This window comes from Camarhynchus parvulus, chromosome 2 (genome assembly GCF_901933205.1).
Source record: "Camarhynchus parvulus chromosome 2, STF_HiC, whole genome shotgun sequence".
Lineage (NCBI taxonomy): Eukaryota > Metazoa > Chordata > Aves > Passeriformes > Thraupidae > Camarhynchus > Camarhynchus parvulus.
The window spans coordinates 151,423,777-151,446,058 of NC_044572.1; the positions used below are offsets into that span (position 1 = coordinate 151,423,777).

Genomic DNA, 22,282 nt, shown 5'->3' on the forward strand with positions numbered 1-22,282 from the left:
TGTTCCCAGCCCCATTCCCATCCCCATGCCCATCCCTGTACCCATCACCCTGCCTGCCCCATTTTCATCTTCACCCCTGTTCCTATTCCCAGTCCCATCCTTGTTCCCATCCCTGTTCCCAGCCTCATTCTCATCCCCCTCCACATCCCCATCCCTGTTCCCAGCCCCATTCCCATCCCCATCCCTGTACCCATCATCCTGCCTGCCCCATCCGCATCCCGCTCCCCGTCCCCTCCTCACGCCGCTGACACCGCCCCGCGCTGTCCCGCTGTCCCTGTGCTGACGCCGCTGTCCCGGCAGGAGCTGTGCCGGGAGCTGGAGGCGCGGGCCGGTTCCTACCGGGGACTGCGGGAGCGGCTGCAGCGGCTGCTGGACTCGTGCCGCGCCGGCCGGCCCTGCAGCACCGAGCACAGCCTGCGCCTGCTGGAGCAGAAGTGGGAGAGCGTCCAGGCCGAGGCCCAGGAGAGGAAGGTGAGCGGGGGGCTGCGGGTGGCTCTGACCCGCGGGGGGCTCCCCCTGAGCGGACCGGCTCAGGAGCAGGGGAGCCCATGCCCACCGGTGCCCGCCGTGCCCGCAGGAGCGCCTGGCCGAGGGGCTGACGGTCAGCACCGAGTTCCACGGCTCGGCACAGGAGCTGCTGCGCTGGGTGGCCCACGCCGAGGAGCTGCTGGGGTCCCCCGCGCCCCCCAGCTTCGTCCTGGACACCGTCACCACGCAGATCCAGGAGCACAAGGCAAGAGCGGTGCCCTCGGGGTCGGTTTGTGGGGCTGGGGTCTGCCCCAGGGGTGCCCGGGGCGATTGGCACGTGTGTCCTTGTCACAATATGATCCAGGAGCACAAGGCAAGAGCGGTGCCCTCAGGGCCGGTTTGTGTGGCTGGGGTCTGCCCCAGGGGTGCCCGGGGCGATTGGCACGTGTGTCCTTGTCACAATATGATCCAGGAGCACAAGGCAAGAGTGACGCCCTCGGGGTCGGTTTGTGGGGCTGGGGTCTGCCCCAGGGGTGCCCAGGGCGAGTGGCATGTGTGTCCCTGTGGCACTATGATCCAGGAGCACAAGGCAAGAGTGGTGGCCCCGTTTGTGGGGCTGGGGTCTGCCCCAAGGGTGCCCGGGGCGATTGGCACGTGTGTCCCTGTCACAATATGATCCAGGAGCACAAGGCAAGAGTGATGCCCTTGGGGTCGGTTTGTGGGGCTGGGGTCTGCCCCAGGGGTGCCCGGGGCGAGTGGCACGTGTGTCCCTGTGGCAAAATGACACGAAATGAACAACGATCACACAATGAGATGTCCAAGGCATAAAAAGGTGCCTTTATTTCCCAACCTCGGTATTTATAGAATTCCAAAAGTGACCATGGATTGGAGGATGGAATTGCCACCTCTCCAACTGCACTGGTCAAACCAACAGCCCGTCAATTCTCTCCTCCTCCAGAAAGGGATGCAAAACAATCATTATTTACACGAAAAGTGCATGAGAAACAAAAATATAAACATCAGAAGGCTTAGAAGAACTTTAGAAGAGCAGGGCGCCATGTCCCGACCGTAGCAGAGCAAGCAAGCGCCTGTTATTGGAATGTACCAATACTGCAGACAGGACATGCCTTGGCTGGTCTGGTTTTAAATTTTTTTTATTTTAAGGAATATTGTGGTGTTTCACCCCACAGACCTTGCTGAACCATAGAGGGACAGCTGTGGTGTTTCACCCCACAGACACTTTGGGCTGTGGGATGTGTGGTGTTTCACCCCACAGACACTTTTGGCTCTATGGGTGTGTGGTGTTTCACCCCACAGACACTTGTGTGGTCACCACTTTGGCTCTATGGGTGTGTGGTGTTTCACCCCACAGACACTTTGGGCTGGCTGGTGTGTGGTATTACAAAAGTGTGGGATTGTGGTGTTTCACCCCACAGACACTTTTGGGCTGTGGGATGTGTGGTGTTTCACCCCACAGACACTTTGGGCTGTGGGATGTGTGGTGTTTCCCCCAAATTTTGCTCTATGGGTGTGTGTTTCACCCCACAGACACTTTGGGCTGGCTGGGTGTGTGGTGTTTCACCCCACAGACACTTTTGGCTCTATGGGTGTGTGGTGTTTCACCCCACAGACACTTTTGGCTTCTGTGTGGTGTTTTCCCCAGACACTTTTGGGTGTGTGGTGTTTCACCCCACAGACACTTTGGGCTGGTGTGTCCCCCCTTTGGCTGGCTGGTGTGTTGGCGGTTTGTTTCACCCCACAGACACTTTTGGCTCTATGGGTGTGTGGTGTTTCACCCCACAGACACTTTTGGCTGGCTGGGTGTGTGGTGTTTCACCCCACAGACACTTTCGGGCTGGTGGGTTTTCACCCCAGACACTTTTTGGGATTTGTGGTGTTTCACCCCAGAGACACTTTGGGCTGGCTGGTGTGTGGTGTTTCACCCCACAGACACTTTGGGCTGGCTGGTGTGTGGTGTTTCACCCCACAGACACTTTTGGCTGTGGGATGTGTGGTGTTTCACCCCACAGACATGTTTGGCTCTATGGGTGTGTGGTGTTTCACCCCACAGACACTTTTGGCTGGCTGGTGTGTGGTGTTTCACCCCACAGACACTTTGGGCTGGCTGGGTGCTGCTCTGGGCACTGCAGACAAGTCCAGGCCTGCAGGAGCTCTGGTGGTGCTGGGATGGAGCTTCCCCCCATACCAGGGGCTGCTCCTCAGGTTTCCCTGTGGCAGAGAAGCTTTAAGGCGATGGTGAAGGAAAGGAGTCGGTTCTGATGGAGGGTTTGGATCCAGAGCTTTATTCTGGCCCACAGGCCTCTGAATGCAGCACCAGCTCCAACAGAACTCCCTGAGCCCGTGGCTGCTGCTCCTTTGAACCCCGGGGAGAGGGGGAGTGTGACGGTGTTCACAGGGGTCCAAGGATGAGGGAAGAGATGAGGATCTGACTCCATGTTTCAGAAGGCTGATTGATTATTTTATGATATATATTATATTAAAACTATACTAAAAGAATAGAAGAAAGGATTTCATCACAAGGATAGCTAAGAATAGAAAAAGAAAGGATGATAACAAAGGCTTGTGACTGACCGAGACAGTCCGAGCCAGCTGGACTGTGATTGGCCATTAATTAGAAACAACCACATGAGACCAATCACAGATGCACCTGTTGCATTCCACAGCAGCAGATAACCATTGTTTACATTTTGTTCCTGAGGCCTCTCAGCTTCTCAGGAGGAAAAATCCTGAGGAAAGGATTTTTCATAAAAGATGTCTGCGGCAGGGGAGGGAAGGGGTCGGGAGCCACCAAGCAGGCACAGGAGGGGAGGGACAAAGGACACCTGGATGGCCCAATGCCCCCCGGGGGTGGAGGGCATCCTTTGAATCTGCCAATCACTCGACAAAAAAATTCGAGGATGGACAGACAGTGCTGGGAGGGGAAAGGAGAGGGGACTGACGCACCTGGCAGGGAATTATCAGGGGAGGGACCCGGGTTCTGGGGTAAACCCTGAAATCACACCGCAGCGCTCTGTGCCCCGTCCCAGCCCGTGCCTGGCGCTCCACGTCCCCTCCTGGCACGGGCTGTGCCCGGGGGCTCCTCGCCCACCCCGGAGCCCCACGCTGAGCCACCCCCTGCCCACAGGCCCTGCTGAAGGAGGCGAACGCGCACGGGGAGAAGCTGGGCGGCCTGGAGGCCGTGGCCGCGCGCCTCAAGGACTTCAGTCGGAAGCAGGACGGGGCCGTCATCCAGAACCTGGTGCTGGCGGCCCGGGAGAGGCTGGGCAAGGTCCTGCAGCGGGCAGCAGAGAGGGGGGCCGTGCTGGAGGAGGCCCGGAAACGCAGCAAGCAGGTACTGGGACACAGCCCGCGCTGGGGAGGGGGCTCTGCCCCTTGGCTGGCCTTGGACACGGGCCTGGGGGGACAGGACAAGGGGGAATGGCTTCCCGGTGCCAGAGGGCAGGGATGGATGGCATATGGGGAAGAAATTCCACCCAGAGAAGCTGTGTCTGCCCCATCCTCGGAAGTGTCCAAGGCCAGGTTGGATGGGGCTTGGAGCAGCTTGGGATAGCGGAAGGTGTCCCTGCCCGTGGCAGGAGGGCGGAACTGGATGGGTTTGAGGTCCTTCCAACCCAAACCAGCCTGGGAATGTTGATTCCATGACATGAGTACTGCTGGGAGCTGGGCCAGGAGGGGACCCCACGGCTCTGGTGCTGTCACTGGGCTGTCCTGGCCCAGGAGGGGACCCCGTGGCTCTGGTGCTGTCACTGAGCTGTCCTGGCCCAGGAGGGGACCCTGTGGCTCTGGTGCTGTCACTGAGCTGTCCTGGCCCAGGAGGGGACCCCACAGCTCTGGTGTTGTCACTGTGCTGTCCTGGCCCATGGTTTGCCCCATGGCGGTGGCCAGGCTGTGTCACTCCCTTGTGTGGCTCCATCTCTCCTGTTTGGGCTGCCCCAGATCTGCTTTGCCCCTGGGTCCCCCTCAGCCCCCTCAGCCCCCTCAGCCCCCTCAGCCCCCTCAGCTCCCTCAGCTCCCTCAGCCCCTCAGCCCCTGCAGCCCCTCAGCCCCTCACCCCCTCAGCCCCTGCATCCCCTCAGCCCCCTCAGCCCCCTCAGCCCCTGCATCCCCTCAGCCCCCTCAGCCCCCTGCATCCCCTCAGCTCCCTCAGCCCCCTCAGCCCCCTCAGCCCCCTGCAGCCCCCTCAGCCCCCTCAGCCCCTGCAGCCCTTCAGCCCCCTCAGCCCCCTCAGCCCCCTCAGCCCCTGCAGCCCTTCAGCCCCTTCAGCCCCTCAGCCCCCCCCCTCAGCCCCCTCAGCCCCCTCAGCCCCTCAGCCCCTGCAGCCCCCTCAGCCCCTCAGCCCCTCAGCCCCTCAGCCCCTCAGCCCCCCGCCCCTGCAGCCCTCAGCCCCCTCAGCCCCTCAGCCCCCTCAGGCCTCTCAGCCCCTCAGCCCCCTCAGCCCCCTGCAGCCCTTTCAGCCCCCTCAGCCCCCTCAGGCCTCTCAGCCCCCCCTCAGCCCCCTCAGCCCCCTCAGCCCCTCGCCCCCTCAGCCCCAGCCCCCTCAGCCCCCCTCAGCCCCTGCACCCCCTCAGCCCCCTCAGCCCCCTGCAGCCCCCTCAGCCCCCTCAGCCCCCTCAGCCCCCTCAGCCCCCTGCAGCCCCTCAGCCCCTGCAGCCCTTCAGCCCCCTCAGCCCCCTCAGCCCCTGCAGCCCTCCCTCAGCCCCCTTCAGCTCCCTCAGCTCCCTCAGCCCCCTCAGCCCCCTCAGCCCCCTCAGCCCCCCTCAGCCCCCCCCCTCAGCCCCTCAGCCCCTCAGCCCCTCAGCCCCCTCAGCCCCCTGCAGCCCCTCAGCCCCCTCAGCCCCTCAGGCCCCCCTCAGCCCCCTCAGCCCCCTGCAGCCCCTCAGCCCCTCAGCCCCTCAGCCCCCTCAGCCCCCCTCAGCCCCCTCAGCCCCCAGCCCCTCAGCCCCTCAGCCCCCTCAGCCCCTCAGCCCCTCAGCCCCCTCAGCCCCTCAGCCCCCTCAGCCCCTCAGCCCCCCAGCCCCTCAGCCCCTGCATCCCCTCAGCCCCCTCAGCCCCTCAGCCCCCTCAGCCCCTCAGCCCCTCAGCCCCTCAGCCCCTGCGCCCTCAGCCCCCCTCAGCCCCCTCAGCCCCTCAGCCCCTCAGCCCCTCAGCCCCCTCAGCCCCTCAGCCCCCGCCCCCTCAGCCCCCTCAGCCCCCCCTCAGCCCCCTCAGCCCCTGCAGCCCCCTCAGCCCCTGCAGCCCCCTCAGCTCCCTCAGCCCCCTCAGCCCCCTCAGCCCCTCAGCCCCTCAGCCCCTCAGCCCCCTGCAGCCCCTCAGCCCCCTCAGCTCCCTGCAGCCCCTCAGCCCTCCTCTCCACTGCAGTTCAGCGAGTCCCGGCGGCTGCTCCTGGACTGGATGGACGAGGTGGAGCAGAGCCTGGAGGTGCCCCAGGACGCTGCCACCAGCCAGGAGGAGATCAAGTGCCAGCTGGCTGAGCACAAGGTGGGCCTGCCCGTCGCGCTCCTCGGCACGGGGGGGGGCACAACTGGGCTCCTGGGGGGTCCCCAGCTCCCAGGGGGTTGGACAACACCCCAGGGTCTTGGGTTGCTGTTGATAATTGCTGCCCCGAGATGTGCAGGGTGTCTCTGTTTCGGCCCGTGCATCTGAAGAATGAGTCTGGACCCTTCACTTTTCGGTCTTGAAGTTGTTTATTAATTCTTATCTATAAAAGTTTCTTTCTGCCCAGCCAAGATCTGCTCAGCAGGGCAGCCACAGGCACTCTGACTGTCCCCGAGGCGGTGTTGTCTTTTTATACTACAAACTACATATAACATATTTACTCTTAATTCCCAATACCTATCACCTATGTTAGACAGTGCACTTCTACTCTAAACCAATCCCAAAGTGCCAGCATCACAGCAGAAAATGGAGAACAAGAAGAAAGGCTGGACACGCCCAGATTCCTCCATCTTGTCCCCATAACCCCCATACCAAAAATCCTAACATCTACATTTTCACCCTGTGATCATTTTGTTATTACACTATTCAAACCTCTGTGACTTTCAGGTCCTCATACAAAGCTGGCAGCTTGCTCCAAGGGTCAAAATCAAATCCCCAGGTGCTCTGGGCTGTGTGCCAGGGTCTCCGAGCCCCCTGGCGGGGGCCTTGGCAACTCTGGGCACCCGGAGGGATGCGCTGAGTTCTGACACCAGGGCCATCCTGCATTGCTGGGAGACCTTGGGAGAGTGCTGGGCAGAGGGGTGTTGGGCACGTAGGGCATCCCAACCGCCCCAGGGCCCTTGGGGGAGCAGGGAGTGTCCCCGCACACCTGGGGGACCCAGCGCTCACCTGTGGGGTGCCCCTGCAGGTGTTCCAGAAGGTGCTGCGGGCCAAGCGCCCGGTGTACGAGGCCACGCTGCGGAGCGGGCGGGCGCTGCGGGAGGCGGCGCGGCTGCCCCAGGACCTGCAGCCGCTGGAGGAGCTGCTGGGGGAGCTGAAGGAGCGCTGGGATGCGCTGTGCAGCCACGCCGCGGAGAGGTGGGAGCGGCGCGGGACGGGTGGGGTGGGGTGGGGATGGGAATGAGGCATGGAGGGGATGGGATGGGGATGGGACAGGGAAGGGGTTGGGATGGAGATGAGATGGGGGTGGGATAGGGAAGGGGTTGGGATGGGGATGGGATGGGGGTGGGATAGGGAAGGGTTTGGGATGAGGATGGGATGTGGGTGGGATAGCGAAGGGTTTGGGATGGGGGTGGGATGGGAATAGGGATGGAAATGGTGCCCACAGCACTTCTGTGAGGGTTTGGGGTGCACAGGAACCCCGTACCCACTGCTGTGAGAGTTTGGGGTGCAGGGGAACTCTATGAGGGTTTGGGGTGCAGGGGAACCCCGTGCCCACTGCTATGGGGGTTTGGGGTGCAGGAGAACCCTTTGAGGGTTTGGGTAAAGAAAAACCCTGTGCCCACTGCTGTGAGGGTTTGGGGTGCAGGGGAACCCCATGAGGGTTTGGGGTAAAGAAGAACCCTGTGCTCACTGCTATGGGGGTTTGGGGTGCAGGGGAACCCCGTGCCCACTGTGAGGGACTGTTGGTTTCTTTGCTGTGGCCTTTCTGTGATTATTCATTGACCAGATTTGAGGGAACTCAGTTTCTTCTTCTCCAGGGGCCATTGACTCACCCAGACAGGATTGTTGGTTTTCCATGACAGCTTCAGGGTGACCAGTGCCATCCTGGCCCCTTTCAAAAATCCACTTCCAGCCGTGGCAGGATCTGTTCTCTGCTGGCTCTGCGGGTCCCAGGCGGGCACGTGGGACTGCCCTTCCTCCCTGAGCATCCTGCTCTGGGACCCCATTCCCAGCACTGCTGGGCTCTGCCCTTGGGGTGCAGCTGGGCCCCATCTCTGTCTATAATGGCACCGCCAGGACCTGTCCCAGTCCATAATGGCACTGCCAGGACCTGTGCCTGTCCATAATGGCATTACCAGGACCTGTCCCTGTCCATAACAGCCCTGTCAGGACCTGTCCCTGTCCATAATGGTGCTGTCAGGACCTGTCCATGTCCATAATGGTGCTGTCAGGACCTGTCCCTGTCCATAATGGCACTGCCAGGACCTGTCCATGTCCATAATGGTGCTGTCAGGACCTGTCCCAGTCTATAATGGCACCGCCAGGACCTGTCCCTGTCCATAACAGCCCTGCCAGGACCTGTCCCAGTCTATAATGGCACTGCCAGGACCTGTCCCTGTCCATAATGGCATTGCCAGGACCTGTCCCTGTCTATAATGGCACCGCCAGGACCTGTCCCTGTCCATAATGGCATTGCCAGGACCTGTCCCTGTCCATAACAGCCCTGTCAGGACCTGTCCCAGTCTATAATGGCACCGCCAGGACCTGTTCATGTCCGTAATGGCACTGCCAGGACCTGTCCCTGTCCATAATGGTGCTGTCAGGACCTGTCCCGTCCATAATGGCACCGCCAGGACCTGTTCATGTCCATAATGGTACTGCCAGGACCATTCCCTATCCATAATGGTGCTGTCAGGACCCTGTGGTAGCCCTGGGGTTCCCCTTTGGGGTGCCCCCAGGTGTCCACACTGCCCCGTGCCCCTGGCAGGCAGCACAAGCTGGAGGAGAGCCTGCTCAGGATCCATCCCTGTCCATAATGGCACTGCCAGGACCCTGTGGTGGCTCTGGGGATCCTCTTTGGGGTTCCCCCTTGGGGTTCTGAGCGTGCCCTGTGCCCCTGGCAGGCAGCACAAGCTGGGGGAGAACCTGCTCAGGACCCATCCTTGCCCATAATGGCACTGCCAGGACCTTTCCCTGCCCATAATGGCACTGCCAGGACCCTGTGGTGGCTCTGGGGGTCCTCTTTGGGGTGCCCACACTGCCCCGTGCCCCTGGCAGGCAGCACAAGCTGGAGGAGAGCCTGCTCAGGATTCATCCCTGTCCATAACAGCTCTCTCTGGTGGCTCTGGGGTGACCCCTCAGGGTGCCCCCCGGTGCCCACACTGCCCTGTGCCCCTGGCAGGCAGCACAAGCTGGAGGAGAGCCTGCTGTTCTCGGGCAAGTTCACGGACGCGCTGCAGGCGCTCATGGACTGGCTGTACCGCGCCGAGCCGCAGCTCAGTGAGGACGCGCCCGTCGGGGGGGACCGGGACCTGGTCGGGGACCTCATGGACAAGCACAAGGTGGGTGGCCCTGGGGGGGGCTGCAGGGCCCCCCGGGCTGTGCCCACCCTCGCTGCGGGGCAGGACGGGGCATTGCCCGCGGGGGAGACCCAGGTTTGGGGTACCCTTGCTCTGGTACTGGGGGCACCGTGTGCCCCAGGGCTGGGAAGGGGTTGGGGTGCAGGGGGACCCTGTGAGGGTTTGGGGTGCGGGAGAGCTCTGTGCCCACTGCTGTGAGGGGTTGGGGTGCAGGGGACCCTGTGAAGGTTTGGGGTGCGGGAGAGCTCTGTGCCCACTGCTGTGAGGGTTTGGGGTGCAGGGAACCCTGTGAGGGTTTGGGGTGCGGGAGAGCTCTGTGCCCACTGCTGTGAGGGTTTGGGGTGCAGGGGAACCCTGTGAGGGTTTGGGGTGCAGGGAACCCTGTGCCCACTGCTGTGAGGGTTTGGGGTGCAGGGGACCCTGTGAGGGTTTGGGGTGCAGGAGAGCTCTGTGCCCACTGCTGTGAGGGGTTGGGGTGCAGGGGACCCTGTGAAGGTTTGGGGTGCAGGGAACCCTGTGCCCTTTTCTTGGGGAGGGGCTGCAGGGCCCCCCGGGCTGTGCCCACCCTCGCTGTGGGGCAGGACAGGGCATTGCCCGCTGGGGAGACCCCGGTGTGACCCCAGTTTGGGGTGCCCTCGCCCTGGTATTGGGGGGCACCGTGTGCACCAGAGCTGGGAAGGGGCTGGGGTGCAGGGGAACCCTGTGAGGGTTTGGGGTGCAGGGGAACCCTGTGCCCACTGCTGTGAGGTTTTGGGGTGCACAGGAACCCTGTGCCCATTGCTGAGAGGGCTTGGGATGCAGGGCAATCCTGTGACGGTTTGGGGTGCAGAGCAGAACCCCGTTCCCACAGCTGTGAGGGTTCGGGGTGCAGGAGAGCCCTGATCCCACTTCTGTGAGGGTTTGGAGTGCACAGGAACCCTATGCCCATTTTTGTGAGGTTTTGGGGTGCAGGGAACCCTGTGCTCAGTTCTATGAGGTTTTGGGGTGCGGGGAACCCCGTACCCACTGCTGTGAGGTTTCGGGGTTCAGGGAACCCTATTCCCTTTTCTGCGAGGTTTTGGGGTGCTCAGCAACCCTATGCCCATTTTTATGAGGTTTTGGGGTGCACAGGAACCCTGTTCTCACTGCAGTGAGGTTTTAGGGTACAGGAGAGCTCAGTTCCCACTGCAGTGAGCTTTTGGGGTGCAGGGGAATCCTGTGCTCACTGCTGTGATGGTTTGGGGAGCAGGGCAACCCCGTGCCCACTGCTGTGAATTTTTAGGGTGCAAAACAACCCTATGCTCACTGCTGCGAGGTTTTGGGGTGCACAGGAACCCCGTACCCACTGCTACGAGGTTTTGGGGTGCACAGGAACCCCGTACCCACTGCAGTGAGGTTTTGGGGTGCAGGGGAACTCCGTCCCCAGTGCTGCGAGGTTTTGGGGTGCACAGGAACCCCGTACCCACTGCTGCGAGGTTTTGGGGTGCAGGACAGCCCTGTACCCACTGCAGTGAGGTTTTGGGGTGCACAGGAACCTCGTCCCCACTGCTGCGAGGTTTTGGGGTGCAGGAGAGCCCCGTACCCACTGCTGCGAGGTTTTGGGGTTCACAGGAGCCCCGTACCCACTGCAGTGAGGTTTTGGGGTTCACAGGAACCCTGTGCCCACTGCTGCGAGGTTTTGAGGTGCAGGAGAGCCCTGTGCCCACTGCTGCGAGGTTTTGGGGTGCAGCACACCCCTGCCCAGCACTGGGGTCCCTGTCCCACGGTCCCGCCGCCCCCCAGGTGTTCCAGAAGGAGCTGGGCAAGCGCGCCAGCTGCATCAAGACGCTGAAGCGCTCGGTGCGGGACCTGACGCGGGGCAGCAGCAGCGTGGACTCGCAGTGGCTGCAGCGGCAGGTGGAGGAGCTCAGCACCCGCTGGGACCTGGTCTGCAAACTGTCCCTGTCCAAGCAGGCCCGGCTGGAGGCGGCGCTGCGGCAGGTGAGGGCTGGGGGGCACCGGGGGAGCCCCTGGGATTGGGGGGCAGCGGGGGAACCCCCGGCGTTGGGGTCTGTAGTGGGGGAACCCCCGTGTTGGGGTCTGCAGCGGGGGAACCCCAGTTTGGGGGGCAGCAGCAGGAGACCCCCGGGGTGGGGAAGCTTAAATCAACAATAATGGGGGAAGAGTGTTCATCAAGAAAAGGGAAAATGTGTACTACAGAAGTAGGAGAAATGCCATGTAGAAAATATCCAGCAGCAAATGTCGCACACACCAGGTGGATCCCAGAAACGCCCCATCCGTGTTGGTCAATAGATGTGTGTACGGTGAAAAAGATAAAATGTTTGAATGCTGAGGAGATTTTATTAACCCATTGTGGGCAATAGAAACCGTATCCAAATATTGGAAACATGCAACAAGTTGAGATTCTAATTTCTGGGAGGGATCTACAAATTTGTTTTGGAGCTGTGGTAATGCGGGTCTGCAGCAGGGGAACCCCAGGCTGGGGGGCAGCAGGGGAACCCCCAGGGTAGGGTCTGCAGTGGGGGAGCCCCGGGTTGGGGTCTGCAGCTGGAGCCCCGGGTTGGGGTCTGCAGCTGGAGCCCCCGTGTGGGGAGGCTGAGATGGATGTGGGAGTGGGGGGTGCTCAGGTGGTGGGTGGCGGTGTTTTGGGGGTGCTCAGGTGGTGGGTGGCTGTGTTTTGGGGGGTGCTCAGGTGGTGGGTGGCTGTGTTTTGGGGGGTGCTCAGGTGATATGTGGCCGTGTTTTGGGGGTGCTCAGGTGGTGGGTGGTTGTGTTTTGGGGGTGCTCAGGTGGTGGGTGGCCGTGTTTTGGGGGTGCTCGGGTGGTGGGTGGCTGTGTTTTGGGGGTGCTCAGGTGGTGAATGGCAGTGTTTTGGGGGTGCTCAGGTGGTGGGTGGCCATGTTTTGGGTGGTGGGTGGCCGTGTTTTGGGGGTGCTCGGGTGGTGGGTGGCTGTGTTTTGGGGGTGCTCAGGTGATGTGTGGCCATGTTTTGGGGGCAGTTTGGCTGGTGAGTGGCCGTGCTTTGGGGGGTTCTCTGGGGGTGGTTGGTGGGGGGTGGCCTGTGAGATGCGGGGTGCTCAGGTGGTAGGTGGATGTGTTTTGGGGGGTTCTCCATGGGGTGCCCAAGCTTGGTGTGTGTGGCTGTGCATTTAGGGGGTGCTCTGTGGGCTGCACAGGTGGTGGGTGCCCGTGCTTTGGGGGTGCTCCATGGGGTGGTGGGTGCCCGTGCTTTGGGGGCAGTTTGGGTGGTGGGTGCCCGTGCTTTGGGGGTGCTCGGCTGGTGGGTGGCTGTGCCTTGGGGAGTGCTGTGTGGGCTGGTGGGTGGCCGTGTTTTGGGGGCAGTTTGGGTGGCAGGAGCCCATGCTTTGGGGGCAGTTTGGATGGTGGGTGGCCATGCTTTGAGGGGTGCTCAGGTGGTGGGTGGTCATGTTTTGGGGGTCTCTGTGGGGTGGTGGGTGGCTGTGCTTTAGAGGTGCTCGGTGGGGTGCTCAGCTGGTGGCTGGCTGCACTTCCAGGGTGCTCCATGGGACACCCAGGCGTGGTGGGTGTCCGTGTTTTGGGGGGTGCTCCATGGGGTGCTCGGGTGAGGGCTGGCCATGCTTTGAGGGTGCTTTGTGGGGTGGTGGGTGGCTGCGTTTTGGGGGGCTCTCTGTGGAGTGCTCGGCTCGTGGGTGGCCATGTTCTGGGGGGTGCCCAGGTGGTGTGTGGCTGTGTTTTGGGGGGTTCTCCATGGGGTGCTCAGTTGGTGGGTAGCTGCACTTCCAGGATGCTTCATGGGGTGCCCAGGCTTGGTGGGTGACTGTGTGTAGGGGGGTGTGAGGTGCTCAGGTGGTGAGCGGCCGTGGGGGTGTGGGGAGCTTGGCTGGTGGGTGGCCGAGATTTGAGGGGTGCTCAGGTGATGGGTGGTTTTGGGGGGTTCTCTGTGGGGTGCTGGGTGGCTGTGCTTTGGGCATGATCTGTGGGGTGCTGGGGTGGTGGATGGCTGTGTTTTGGGGGCTGCTCAGCTGGTGGGTGGCCGTGTTTTGGGGAGTTCTCCGTGAGGTGCCCAGGTGGTGGGTGGCTGCACATCTGGGGATGTTTTATGGGATGCCCAGGTGTGGTGGGTGGCTGCACATCTGGGGATGTTTTATGGGATGCCCAGGTGTGGTGGGTGGCTGCACATCTGGGGAGGTCTCCCAGGCTCCCTGGGTGGTGTTGGGGCTGTGCCTGTTGGGGTTCTCTGTGGGGCACCCAGCTCGGGGCGTGGTGCTGCGTGGGGCTCTGAGGTTCTGTCGCAAGCTCCATGGCCAGGTGCCAGGCCAGGTGCCTGTCACAGGTGTGAATGTGTGCACAGTGCCTGGGGCAGGTGGCTGGGTGGCACAGGGTGGCACAGGGAGGGTCACAGGAAATTGTGTCCCAGTCTAGAGCTGGCTGTGGGGTCTCCCCTCGATCCCTCTGTGGGGCTGCAGCGGGGCTGGCAGCAGCTCTCCCTGGCACAGCGTGCACCCAGTGCCTGCGCCAGGGGCTGGTCCATCCCCAGCAGGGCTCAGGGGCTGGCCGGGAGGTTCAGGGGGCTCAGGGGCTGCAGGGTGGGTGCTGAGCAGGTCCCCACTGTGGCGGCAGGCGGAGGAGTTCCACACCCTGGTGCACTCCTTCCTGGGCCGCCTGACGGAGTCGGAGAAGACCCTCAAGTACGGAGTGTTCCCTGAGGAGGAGGCGGCCGTGCACGAGTGCCAGGCCCAGCTGCAGGTGGGTGCCAGCCCCCAGCAAACCCCAGCAGCCCCCAGCAAACCCCAGCAAACCCCAGCAGCTCCAGCTTTGCTCCAGGAGCTCCATCACTGGGGTCAGCCAGCCCAGCTGGGCTGTGGGATCCCCACAGTGATGTTGGGTGCCTGTCACTGTAGGACATGAAAAAACACAAGCGCTGTTCTCAAGGTGAGGAAAAGGGAAGTTTATTTTCTGACTCCAACATTTATAGTTTTCCAAGAGTGGCAGTGGATTGGAGGGTGACAGCGTCACCTCTCCAATGATGCTGGACAAACCAACAGTCCATCAACTCTCTCCTCCTCCATAAAGGAATGCAAAACAATGAGTTATTTACAGAAAGTGTGTGACAAAGTTCACTACAAGAATGTCAACACCAGAAGGCTTAGAAAATCTTAAAAAACCAGGGTGACAGGTGCCACCGCTGAGAGATTTGGGATATTGAGTCCCACCACACCAAAACCATGGGGTTTGAGACCCCAAATGCCCTGAGTTGGGGAGATTTGGGATATTGAGTCCCACCACACCAAAACCACGGGGTCTGAGACCCCAGATGCCCTGAGGTGGGGAGATTTGGGATATTGAGTCCCACCACACCAAAACCACGGGGTTTGAGACCCCAAATGCCCTGAGGTGGGGAGATTTGGGTGCCCCCACCCCAATCTCCCAGTCCCGGTGCTGCAGGGGGGTGTGGTGGTGTCTGGAGGGCTGAGGCCTCACAGTGCCGTGTCCCTGTCCCCCCAGGAGCTGATGCAGTCCCTGCAGTGCCAGCAGCTGGAGCTGGAGTGCATCACCTCGCTGGGGGAGGAGATCCTCAGCACCTGCCACCCCGACTCCATCATCACCATCAAATCCTGGGTCACGGTCGCCAAGAGCCGCTTCCAGGAGGTGAGACAGGGGCCCCAGCCCTGCCCGAGGGCATACAGGGGCACCCACACCTGGGGAAAGCACGGCCCCACACCTGTCCCACAGCCCCACACCTGTCCCACACCTGGGGAAAGCACGGCCCCACACCTGCCCCACACCTGGGGAAAGCATGGCCCGACACCTGTCCCACACCTGGGGAAAGCACGGCCCACACCTGCCCCACACCTGGGGAAAGCACGGCCCCACACCTGTCCCACAGCCCCACACCTGCCCCACACCTGTCCCACAGCCCCACACCTGTCCCACACCTGGGGAAAGCACAGCCTACACCTGCCCCACACCTGGGGAAAGCACGGCCCCACACCTGTCCCACAGCCCCACACCTGTCCCAGTGCCCCACACCTGTCCCAGAGCCCCACACCTGTCCCAGTGCCCCACACCTGTCCCAGTGCCCCACACCTGTCCCACTGCCCCACACCTGTCCCACTGCCCCACACCTGCCCCACTGCCCCACACGTGTCCCACTGCCCCACGCCTCTCCCAGCACCAGGGACTGCCAGGTGCAGCCCCCCCAACCAGAGCACTGCAGGATCTGGGGGTGCTCGGCCCCAGGGACCCTTGGCCTTGCCAGGGTCACCCCATGGTCCCCCACCCTGTGGCCTCACGGGGTCACCTGGGGCACCCACAGCCCCCTTGGAGGGTGGTGGCTGATTCCTGTGCAGAGGTGGCCCCCACAGCTGAGGCAGGGAAAGGTGGGAGCAGTGTCCTGGGACCCCCACCCCAGACCAGGCTCCCACAGCGGCCCAGAGCCTCCCTGGGCTGCTCTGGATCTGCAGGTGAGAGGCTCCTGGGACTGGTCTGGCCAGTTCAGCCGATCCCACACAAAGCCCTCATTGAGCAGAGAGCTGCAGGATCCACTCTGGACCTGCCCTGGGGCTGCCCCCCACACCCCACGCACCCCAAAATGGGAGAGCAGCACAGACCTGGGGACCCTCGGCATGTGGGGCAGCACCCCCAGCCCTGCCCCAGCTGCCCAGCAGGAGCCTGGTGCTGCCCTGTGTTCCTGCCCCCGTGTCCCAGCCCCATATCCCAGCCCCATGTTCCTTGCCTGGTGTCCCTACCCCATATCCCAGCTGAGGGACCTCGGGGTGCACACTGGGGTGCTCTCCCCGTGTTCCGTGTCCCTGTCCCATATCCCAGCCCTATATCCCAGCCGAGTGACCTTGGGGTGCGCAGTGGGTGCCCTCCCCATGCCCCCCATGTCCCTGCCCCATATCCCTTCCCCATATCCTTGCCCCATATCCCAGCCCTATATCCCAGCCGGGGGACCTTGGGGCACACAGTGAGGTGCCCTCCCCGTGCCCCTCTGTCCCTGCCCCATATCCGTGTCCCTGCCCCACATCCCAGCCCCATGTCCCAGCCCAGGGACCCTGGGGCGCACCCTGGGGTGCCCTCCCTGTGCCCCCCGTGCCCCACGGGCCCCGGCCGCCCCGCAGGTGCTGAGCTGGGCGCAGCAGCAGGGCGAGCGGCTGCGGGCGCAGGCGGCGGCGCTGGCGGCCGAGCGGGAGGACGCGGAGCAGCTGCTGGACTGGATCACGGCGGCCGAGGAGGCGCTGGGGCTGCGCGACCAGGAGCCGCTGCCCGAGGAGGCCGAGCAGCTGGAGGAGCTCAGTGCCCAGCACGCGGTGAGGGACCCCGAAACCGGCTGGCCACGGGGACAGGGGGACCCCGAAACCGGCTGGCCACGGGGACAGGGGGACCCCTGTGACACATCCCAGCTGGCCTTGGGGACTGTAGGACCCCGAAACCAACTGGCCATGGGGACAGTGGGAGCCACCAATGCACCCCAGCTGGCCTTGGAGACAGTGGGACCCCCTGACACACCCCGGCTGGCCTTGGGGACAGTGGGACCCCCTGGCACACTCTGAGCAGCCCTGGGCCAGCAGAGGGCCTGACCGACGGGTTTGGGGTTTGGGGGTGGTGCTGCTTTGGCACGGGGGGGTGTGGAGTATGGGGGGCTGGGGGGCTCTGGAATATGGGGGGGTGGGGAGCATGGAGGCTGTGGGGCTGTGTAACACAGGGAACTGGTGGGCTCTGGAGCACCGGGGGCTGTGGAGAGTGGGGGACTGTGGAACACAAGGAACTGGGGGGCTCTGGAGCACAGGGGGCTGTGGAACACAGGGAGCTTGGGGCCTGTGGAGCACGGAGAGCTGTGGAGAATGGGGGGCTCTGGAGCACGGGGAGCTGTGGAACACAGGGAACTGGGGGCCTGTGGAGCACCGGGAGCTGGGGGGCTCCGGAGCATGGGACGCTGTGCCAGCCCGCGCTCAGCGCCAGCGCTCCTCCCCAGGTGTTCATGGAGGAGCTGAACCGCAAGCAGCCTGACGTGGAGAAGGTGACCAAGAGCTGCAAGCGGAAGCTGGCGGTGGATCTGGGCCCCCCGGCCACCCGCCGACTGGCCACACGTAAGGAGCCCCTTCACCGCCCCCCTCCCACGGCCCGGGCCCCCGGCCGCCCGCTGACCCCGCTGTCCGCAGGTCGCCGCAGCGGCGGGAAGGCGCAGGGCGCGGCGGCGGCGCCGCTCGGGGCGCTGGAGCCCCAGACGCCCCTGATGGCGCAGCTCCTGCACCGCTGGCAGCAGCTCTGGCTGCTGGCCCTGGACCGGCAGTACCGGCTGGAGACGGCGCTGCAGCGCCTGCGGGAGGTACGGCTGGCACCGGGGGTCCCCCTGCCCTGGGGGGGTCCTGAGCAGCTCCTCTCATCTTCTGCCCGTGGGCTCCCCCGGCCAGGTCATGGGGATGGGGTCAGCAGCCCCAGCCCCTGTCCCTGCAGGGCTCTGTCCCCTGTCCCTGTCCCTTTCCTTGCAGGGGTCTGTCCCCTGTCCCTGCAGGGCTCTGTCCCCTGTTCCTGTCCCTGCAGGGCTCTGTCCCCTGTCCCTGTCCCCTGTCCCTGTTCCTGTTCCTGCAGGGCTCTGTCCCCTGTCCCTGTCCCTGTCTCTCCCTCCCCTGTCCCTGCAGGGCTCTGTCCCCTGTTCCTGTCCCTGTCCCTGTCGGGATCTGTCCCCTGTCCCTGTCCCTGTCCCTCCCATGGGTGCACCCCGACATCCCAGAGGGGCTGCTGGAGCCCCGTGCCCCACAGAGTGGGGGGTCCTGGGCAGACACCCCCCCCTTGCAGCGGTGCCAGGGCCAGGGCTGGGAGCAGGCAGGCTGTGGAGCTGGGGCACAGCGTGGGGGGCGTGAGGGGGTCCTGCTCATGCCCTCCGTGCCCCTCCCAGCTGGAGGAGTTCGCGCACTTTGACTTTGGGGTCTGGAGGAAGCGCTACATGCAGTGGATCAGCCAGATGAAGTCCCGCGTGCTGGACGTGTTCCGCGGCATCGACCGGGACCAGGACGGGCGCATCAGCCAGCGCGAGTTCATCGAGAGCGTCCTGGCCTCCAGTGCGTGCCCGGGGGGCTGGAGGGGGCTGAGGGGCTGGAATTGGGGGGCTGATGGTCTCTGTACCCCCCCAGAGTTCCCCACCAACGTGCTGGAGATGAACGCCGTGGCCACCATCTTTGACATGAATGGCGACGGCTTCATCGACTACTACGAGTTCGTCAGCGCCCTGCACCCCAACCGGGACCCACTGCGCCGCTCCGCCGATGCCGACCAGATCCAGGACGAGGTGTGGGGCCGGGCAGCGGGGCTGGGGGCGGCTGGAAGGGTGGGGGTCCCGCCTGGGGCTGAGCTGAGCGTGCTCCCACAGGTGAACCGGCAAGTGGCCCAGTGCAACTGCGCCAAGCGCTTCCAGGTGGAGCAGATCAGCGCCAACAGGTACCGGGTAAGTGCCGAGCCCGGGACCTGCTCTGACACCTGTGCCCAGCCCCGTGCCCAGCCCCGTGCCCCGTGCAGGGGTCCTGCAGTGCCCGTGTGCCAGGGCAGCGAGGGGGCACATCCCCCTGCAATGGTCCTGCCGTGCCCGTGTGCCGGGGCAGCGAGGGGGCACATCCCCATACAGGGGTCCTGCAGTGCCCATGTGCCAGGGCAGCGAGGGGACACATCCCTGTGCCCATACAGGGGTCCTGCAGTGCCTGTGTGCCAGGGCAGGGAGGGGACACATCCCTGTGCCCATACAGGGGTACCACAGTGCCCATGTGCCGGTGTTTTGCGGAGATAACTAAAAACTCCACAACTTTGTGAAAGTTGTACAGCTGGGATGTTTATTATTACATGTGGAGATTACTTTCTTTAAAGACACGTGTACTTCTGGGAACTTCAGGTCCTTTTTTATCTCCCTCTCAAATACACATGCATACAATTTCACAATAGCTTCATACATACTCATTTTTACGAATTTCGTGTGACATTTGCTGCTAGTTTTTCTTTATCAGAAGGAATTCCTAAGTCAGGTTGACCTGCTCTCACAGCAGTCTCTCTGTTTCTCTCTATCACCTTCTGTTCCCCCCCCCCTTACCTCTGTCCTTCTCTGAAGCAGTTTCTCTGAGCCTAGGTTCTGCAGCCAGGCTGCATAGCTATGTTTTCTAACCACAGACTCAAAAATGTACATTTCACCTAAATCAAAATGGATTTCTACTCTGGAGAATTTCTACTTTGTTTCACCGGGGCAGGGAGGGGGCACATCCCCGTGCCCATGCAGGGGTCCTGCAGTGCCCGTGTGCCAGGGAGGGCACGGGTCACATCCCCGTGCCCATGCAGGGGTCCTGCAGTGCCCGTGTGCCAGGGAGGGCACGGGTCACATCCCCGTTCCCATGCAGGGGTCCTGCAGTGCCCGTGTGCCAGGGTGGGCAGGGGGCACATCCCCGTGCCCATGCAGGGGTCCTGCAGTGCCCGTGTGCCAGGGTGGGCAGGGGGCACATCCCCGTGCCCATGCAGGGGTCCTGCAGTGCCCGTGTGCCAGGGTGGGCAGGGGGCACATCCCCGTGCCCATGCAGGGGTCTGGCAGTGCCAGGGTGGGCACGGGTCACATCCCCATGCCCATGCAGGGGTCCTGCAGTGCCCTGTGCCAGGCTGGGCAGGGGGCACATCCCCGTGCCCTGAGGAGCCCCGGCCCCTGTGGGAAGGTGTAGAATTTGCAGGCAGCTCCAACAATGGAAGAGACGAGAATCTTGACTCCATGTTTCAGAAGGCTGATTTATTATTTTATGATATAGATCATATTAAAAGAAAATTATATACTAAAACTATACTAAAGAAAGAGAAAGGAGATATCAGAAGGCTAGAAAAGAATGGAATGAATAAAAAAATCTCGGGACTACTCACAGCCTCGACACGGGTGGCTGTCATTGGTCATCAAGTAAAAGCAATTTCACACGCTGAGTAAACAGTTCTCCAAATCACATTCCAAACCAGCAAAATGTGAAGAAGCTGAAGCTCCTCAGCTTCTCAGGAGAAAAGATCCTAACGAAAGGATTTTTCATAAGATATGTCCGTGACAGGAGGGCAGTGCCAGCGGGGCCGGAGGGGCGGCAGGGAGGGGCAGGTCTGGGTGCTGCCCCCTGCTCTGGCGCCCCTTCCCCACGCCCAGCCCTGCCCCAGCGTCCCTCTCCCCGCAGTTCGGGGAGTCGCAGCAGCTGCGGATGGTGCGGATCCTGCGCAGCACCCTCATGGTGCGGGTGGGCGGCGGCTGGATCGCCCTGGACGAGTTCCTGGTGAAGAACGACCCCTGCCGAGGTGGGTGTGGGGGTCCCACACCGGGCACTCGTGCCGTGGGGTCCCGCGGTGCCTGGGGGCCATGGGGGGCACAGCATCCCCCAGGGTCTCGCACTGCTGGCACCCCATCACTCGCCCCCTCCGTTGTCCCCAGTGAAGGGAAGGACCAACCTGAAGATCAACGAGAAGTACCTGTCCTCGGACGTGTTCGGAGCCGCCGCCAGGTGCACGGGGACCCAGTCGGCCGCCTCCTCCAAAGTGCTGTCCCCGAGCCGCTCCAACTCCAGCCTCAGCCTCTACAGCAGCGCCTCGGCCCCCAGCAGCCCCCTGGCCAGGAAGGTACGGGCAGCGGAGCCCCCCCGGCAGTCCCGAGCCCCCCAACCCGCCTGCCACAGGCTCTGACCCTCAATCTCACCCTCCCCCTCCCCAGTCGGTGCTGCGGAGGACGCGCTCCGGGGACCGCTGTCCGCGCTCCCGGGGCTCGGGGCTGCCCGACGGAGCCGAGCTGCAGTTCAGCGCGGCTGAGGAGAGCCTGCCTGTGGCACCGCCAGGTGAGTGCCCCGGGGCTGGGGCACCCCCAGGTGAGTGTCCCGGGGCTGGGGGGCACCGGGGAGCCGGGCTGGGGCACCGCCAGGTGAGCGCTGGGGGGCTGGGGGGCACCGGGGAACCGGGCTGGGGCACCGCCAGGTGAGCGCTCTGGGGCTGAGGGGCTCCGGGGAGCCTGGCTCGGTGCGCTCTGTGCCGCAGGGCGGCGGGGCTGTCCCCCCGTCCCTCGCAGCGCTGGAGCCGGGGCCGGCAGAGCTCCGCGCTCCATCCGTCCCCTCCGCGCCCTCGCAGAGCCGCCCGAAGGGTCCCCTCCGGAGCGCTGCAGCCCCTGCCGCTGAGCCCCGCGCCCGCCCTGCGCCCAGCACCCTCGGCCGGCCCCACTCAGGACCCTCCTCCACGGGGCCGCGCCCCCCGCGGGTCTCCGGCCCGGCGCTGCGGCCCCCCGAGCGGGGCTGAGCTGCACGGCCGGCACCGATCGCGCCGCCGGGCCCGTTCCAGAGGATATGCAAGCATCATCTCCCGACACCCAGCGAGCCCCCGGGCTCCGCTCCGAGCGCCCGGGGCTGCGGGACCGGCCGGGCACCCCCTGCCCCCCTCCCGTGCCGCCGGCTCGGGGCGGCTGCGGTACCCCCGGCGCCGGGCCTCGCTCTCGGGGGTGCCCATCGTGCCTCGCTCGGCCCGGCGCGAGGCGGCCGGGCTCGGTAGCCGGGCACCGGGCGGATGCCGAGCCCCGTTTCTGGTGCTAACCCTCACCCCTCGGCCTTGGGGGTGCTCCGGCCGCCCCCTGCCCCGGGGGTCCCGTCCCGTCCCGCCGGGCGGCACTGGGGGCAGCGGGACCCCCGCCCCGCCGCCGCATGCCCGCGCCACCCCCGCTAACCGGAGAGCAGTAGAGCTGAATGTAACCCCGGGCGGGCCCGCCCGCCGCCACAATAAACTGTAGTGAGGTTCCTTTTTCTACCGGCGCCCCGTCTGTCCGTCCGTCCGTCCGTCCGTCCGTCCGCCAAGGGAGCGGCTCCGCGCGGCCCCTCGGCCCTGCTTGACTCTCTGCCGAAGGAGGGGTCAGTCGGTCTGTCTGTCTGCTGGGGGCGGGGGGCTGCAGTCTGTCAGTCTGTCTGCCTGTCTCTCTGTCCGTCTGTGTGCTCAGGACAAGGGGCTGCAGTCCATCAGTCTGTCTGCCTGTCTGTCTGTCAGTCTGTGTGCTCAGGACAAGGGGCTGCAGTCTGTCAGTCTGTCCATCTGACCAGGACAAGGGGCTGCAGTCTGTCAGTCTGTCTGTGTGCTCAGGACAAAGGGCTGTAGTCTGTCAGTCTGTCTGCCTGGACAATGGGCTG

General features: G+C 63.8%; 1 protein-coding gene across 1 annotated transcript in view; it reads left to right on the forward strand.

The window, feature by feature from the left end:
* The window catches only part of PLEC (plectin), a 78,630-nt gene extending 56,813 nt beyond the window's left edge, over positions 1–21,817 (forward strand). Inside the window, 19 exon segments of the mRNA XM_030964884.1 lie at positions 301–471; positions 578–733; positions 3,614–3,820; positions 5,848–5,967; positions 6,833–7,002; positions 8,990–9,149; positions 10,929–11,126; positions 13,749–13,874; positions 14,634–14,777; positions 16,253–16,441; positions 17,107–17,221; positions 17,294–17,460; positions 18,031–18,193; positions 18,266–18,420; positions 18,502–18,576; positions 20,309–20,426; positions 20,560–20,744; positions 20,836–20,956; positions 21,243–21,817. Coding sequence (XP_030820744.1) covers positions 301–471; positions 578–733; positions 3,614–3,820; positions 5,848–5,967; positions 6,833–7,002; positions 8,990–9,149; positions 10,929–11,126; positions 13,749–13,874; positions 14,634–14,777; positions 16,253–16,441; positions 17,107–17,221; positions 17,294–17,460; positions 18,031–18,193; positions 18,266–18,420; positions 18,502–18,576; positions 20,309–20,426; positions 20,560–20,744; positions 20,836–20,956; positions 21,243–21,289 — 2,787 coding nt within the window. The 3' untranslated portion in view covers positions 21,290–21,817.
* Positions 21,818–22,282: the final 465 nt, after the last annotated feature.